Raw genomic sequence first — 4,870 nt, forward strand, 5'->3', positions numbered from 1 at the left:
CTCAGGCCTGTGAAAGGTACTCTGAGCGTCACCATTAAATGCCAGGTGGAACAGATTCCTTGGTGTAAATAGCTAGCACATATTGTAATGGACTATTCAAGTACCATTCCCAGACCTGAAGAAGAGCTCTGTTTGGCTTGAAAACTTGTATCTCTGGTTCCAAAGGAAGATAGTAAACCACCCACCTTTTCTCTCTAATATCCTGGGGCCAAAATAGCCAGAACTACACTGCATATAGCCCTGCTCTAAGACAGTCTGTATTAAAACATCCTGTCGTTGTTACTCCCCCTTCCTTCCCGCTAGCTCATGGACTCATAGATTTCATGGCCAGAAGGAACCACTGGGATCATCCGGTCTGACCTCTTGTATAACACAGGCCAGAGAACTTCCCCCGCTCTCCAACGTCTGCGTGCGAGTCAAGTGCCAGATTAAGTCCACACTTTTTGCTCCAAAGTAACTCAAAAGTGGTTGAAGTTTAAAACAAAATGGTGTCAGGTGTTTCTTGTGCTCGGTTGCAAATGACAAGGCAAGATGCAAGGCCAGGCGATATTCGGGCTCATTGTGCTGATTTGCATATTTTCCACCTTGTAAACTTAAACTCACAGAACAGAACTTGCTGGAACACAAAGCTGCACTGGGCTGACCAAACATGCAGACTGTGAAGACATCCTGCGTTGACTTTATCAAGTACATTAGTGTGATGCATCCTTATGTACACAGGAGCCTTTAAGGATTGTGACATCACACAGTGCCTATGTAACGAAAATATGCTGTCCAAACAATGTGAGTTGTGTCTTTGTTCTTAGCACAAGTATTGCTATCAAAAAGAAAAGGAGGACTTGTGGCACCTTAGAGACTAACAAATTTATTTGAGCATAAGCTTTCGTGAGCTCCAGCTCTCTTCATTGGATCACTTATGCGCAAATAAATTTGTTAGTCTCTAAAGTGCCACAAGTACTCCTTTTCTTTTTGCGAATACAGAATAACATGGCTGCTACTCTGAAACTGTCCATTGCTATTAAAGAAACTAATATGGGTAAAGATGAGTGCTGATTAACCATGTGCAGTAAAAATATCCCAAACATTGCTGCCCTGGCAGCTTCTAAAACACAGAACACTGTGAGCACCACTAGAGAGTCTACAGATTGTTTAAAGGAATATCACCTTACTCCGGGACACTACAGTCAGAGGATTACATGATGGATTACCTATCCTTTATCATCAAACTGTTTTTATTATTATTATTATTTATTTATTTATTTTTACTCAGCCAGCAATGTGCGTGGGGCTTCAAAAAAAATCAGATCCCTGCCTCAGAGAGCTTACAATCTCAACATCACACAAGATTCAGTACAGCAGAGCAACAAAGAGGAAGAAGAGAACACAAGGTTTACTTGTAGTGTTTTCAAAACGAACTGGTGATGTGGGTTGTCACCATGACAGACGCCCAAGTTGAGATGCTTTGAAAAGGCTGTTGAGAGTGGGTGAATATCAGGTTCCTTTGAGGTGTCTCAAAGCGGGAGGCCAGAAATTGACTCATGGAAAATCACGACTCGCTTCTGAAATGTCGGTGTGCTAGAGGATACTCATGCAGCTACTTTAGCCTCTCGTGCAAATCCGTTTTAGGCCCCTCTCTGTGTTGGAGCTTCTCACAGCCTTTAATGGATTTATTCTCACAGCACCTCCACCAGGTAGGAAAATCATAGAAACAAACGACTGGATGGAACTTCGAGAGCTCATCAAGTCCTCTACCCTGAACTCATGGCAGGGCCAAGCACCATCTAGACCATCCCTGACAGGTGTTTTACTAATCTGGTCTTAAAAATCTCCAATGATGGAGATTCCACAACCTCCCTAGACACTTTATTCCAGAGCCTAACCACCCTGCTAATTAGGTAGTTTTTCCTAATGTCCAACTTAAACCTCCCTTGCTGCAATTTAAGCCCAATGCTTCTTGTCCTATCATCAGAGGTTAAGGAGAACAATTTTTCTCCCTCCTCCTTGTGACTGCCTGTTAGGTACTTGAAAAATGTAATCATGTCCCCTGTCAGTCTTTTCTTTTCCTGATTAAACAAACCCAATTCTTTCAATCTTCCCTCATAGGTCATGTTTTCTAGCCCTTTACTCAATTTTCCTGCTCTTCTCTGGATTTTTTTCCAATTTGTCCACATCTTTCCTGAAAAGTGGCTCCCAGAACTGGACGCAATACTCCAGCTGAAGCTTAATCAGCGCGAAGTACAGCAGAATAATTACTTCTTGTGTCTTGCTTACCTCCATATTACAAGTGACAAAGAGAGGCAAAGGGAGACTAAACCCAGGATTTTTAAAGGTATTTAGGCACCTAAATCCCATTTATGTCAGTGGGAGTTAGGAACTGAAAACCCTTTAAAAAATCTGACCCTAAGTGATTTGCTCACGGTCACAAAGGAAGTCTACAGTGGAAGAGGAATTTCAACTCAGACCCCTCAAGTCTTAAGCTAGTGTGATAACCTCTGGACCATCCTTCCTTTCTCATGTGTGTGTATAACAACGTGTTTCTGTCTACCTGTCCCCGTACATAGCCATCTATCTGTCTATCTATCCCCATATAAAAACATCTGTCTGTCCAGTGTCTACCTGTCTGTCCTCGAACATAACCATCTGTCCGACTATCTACCTATAAAAACATCTCTCCATGTACACCTCACTTTATTTAATTGTAGAGTGATTTTACATGCTGGCTGTGGGAACTGAGATAATAGCAGTGGCAACAAAAAAAAACAAAAAGAAGAGGAGTACTGGTGGCACCTTAGAGACTAACCAATTTATTTGAGCATGAGCTTTCGTGAGCTACAGCTCACTTCATCGGATGCATTCGATGAAGTGAGCTGTAGCTCGTGAAAGCTTATGCTCAAATAAATTGGTTAGTCTCTAAGGTGCCACCAGTACTCCTCTTCTTTTTGCGAATACAGACTAACATGGCTGCTACTCTGAAACATAACAAAAAAAGAGTTACAGTCCGAGTATCTTCTCTTCATATCATCTGCTGAATTAACCAATACAGTTCAAAAGGCAGTGGGACAAACAGGGGGAGGTGCCTATATTGCAGAAATTACATATCAATTCATAAAGGAGAAGCTGTCACACTGTTACTGGATACTGTTTTTCAAGGGAAATGAGACAGATAATGAAGAAAGCTGCCAAGTTCCATTTCCTTCTTCTTTTCTCCTGTAAATCCCATGATGACAGAAATTTCTGGACATTGACTTAATGAGTGAGAACTAGCTCATATTTGCACTCCAGTACTGATCAGTAAAAACCAGTCCCCACATTTACATACAGTGAGAAATAATTTTCTGGTATATTGTCCTCCTCAGGGCGTCCTTCACCTCCTTGTTCCTCAGGCTGTAGATCAGGGGGTTCAGCATGGGGATCACAAGGGTATAGAACACAGCCACCATTTTCTCCCAGTCCACTGAGCTGCCAGATGAGGGTCTTAAATATGTAAAGATCAGGGTCCCATATAAGATGGAAACGGCAGTCAGGTGGGAGGCGCAGGTGGAGAAGGCTTTGTGCCTTCCTGCAGTGGAGCGGATCCTCAGGATGGCAAAGATGATGTAAATGTAGGAGATGAGGATGATGAGAATGGTGCCTATCGTTTCTATGGCTGCAAAGGTGAAATGCACTAGCTTATTGATGCGAAAGTCAGAGCAGGAGATTTCTTGGAGTGGGCGAATATCGCAGAAGAAATGATCGAGGACGTTGGAGTGGCCGAAGGACAGACTGAATACAGTACATGTATGCACAGTGGCATTGACACAGGCGCACAGGTAAGAGCCAGCTACCAGCTGGAAGCAGACTGTCTTGGACATGATGACATTATAAAGCAATGGCTTGCAGATGGCCATGAAGCGATCATAGGCCATCACAGCCAGGAGGCAAAGCTCATTGTTTGCACAGAAGGAGAAAAGGAAAAACTGAACCACACACCCAGGGAAAGAAATGTCTTTACTCTTCACCAGGGAACTGACCATTGCCTTGGGGGCAATCACAGAGGAGTAGACTACATCTAAGAGTGACAAATGGCTGAGGAAAAAGTACATGGAGCTGTGGAGTTGGGAGTCAACCCTAATCAGCAGAATCATCCCAACGTTCCCCACCAGGGTGCAGAAATAAACGGCGAAGAAGAACACAAAGACGATGTTTTGCAGCTTTGAATTGTCTGTTATTCCTCGAAAAATGAAGCCAGTCACTGTGGTGCAGTTCCCAGGAGCCATTTCTCCTGTCACTGTTGTCTGTGCCAAAGAAGAGGCAGGGGAGGGGATAGTAGCAATGGGTACCACAAAAATAAATCTGATGTACAGTGGAGACTCGTGTTATCTGTTAAGAGATGCCTAAATGGAAATTTAATTTAGTCATAGATTCCAAAGCCCAAAGGAACCATTTTGATGATCTAGTCCAGTGTTTTTTTTTTTTTTTTCATTTGCAGACCAATCAAAAATTCTGAATTGAGATACAAATCTAAGATATAATCTGTGGATCCCTAGGAATCCACGGGCCACAGGTCAAAGACCAGTGTTCTATGGTAACAACAACCTTTTGAGGACCCCTTAGATATAGTCTGTGGATCCCAAGGTGTTCGCAGACAACTAGTTGAAAACCCCCATCTCATCTGATTTCTTGTATAACACAGGTCAAATTTTTTTTCAATATTTTTCATTGTCAACTAGACCATATCTTTTAAATAAATCATCCAATCTTGATTTAAAAATTGTCCATGAAGTATCCACCATGACCCTTGGTAAATCATTCCAAGGGTTAATTAACCTCACTGTTAGTAGAGGCCTACTATGTAGAGCTGGTCAAAATTCCCACCTACCCCCTTGGAAAT

The 4,870-nt window shown here is 42.5% G+C and overlaps 1 protein-coding gene across 1 annotated transcript; it reads right to left on the bottom strand.

The window, feature by feature from the left end:
• Positions 1-3,311: 3,311 nt before the first annotated feature.
• On the bottom strand, positions 3,312-4,256 carry LOC144266860 (olfactory receptor 5J3-like). The gene has a single exon (XM_077820401.1). The coding sequence runs from the start codon at positions 4,254-4,256 to the stop codon at positions 3,312-3,314; it is 945 nt and encodes a 314-aa protein (XP_077676527.1).
• Positions 4,257-4,870: the final 614 nt, after the last annotated feature.

Source organism: Eretmochelys imbricata, chromosome 6 (genome assembly GCF_965152235.1).
Source record: "Eretmochelys imbricata isolate rEreImb1 chromosome 6, rEreImb1.hap1, whole genome shotgun sequence".
NCBI classification, from domain to species: Eukaryota; Metazoa; Chordata; order Testudines; family Cheloniidae; genus Eretmochelys; species Eretmochelys imbricata.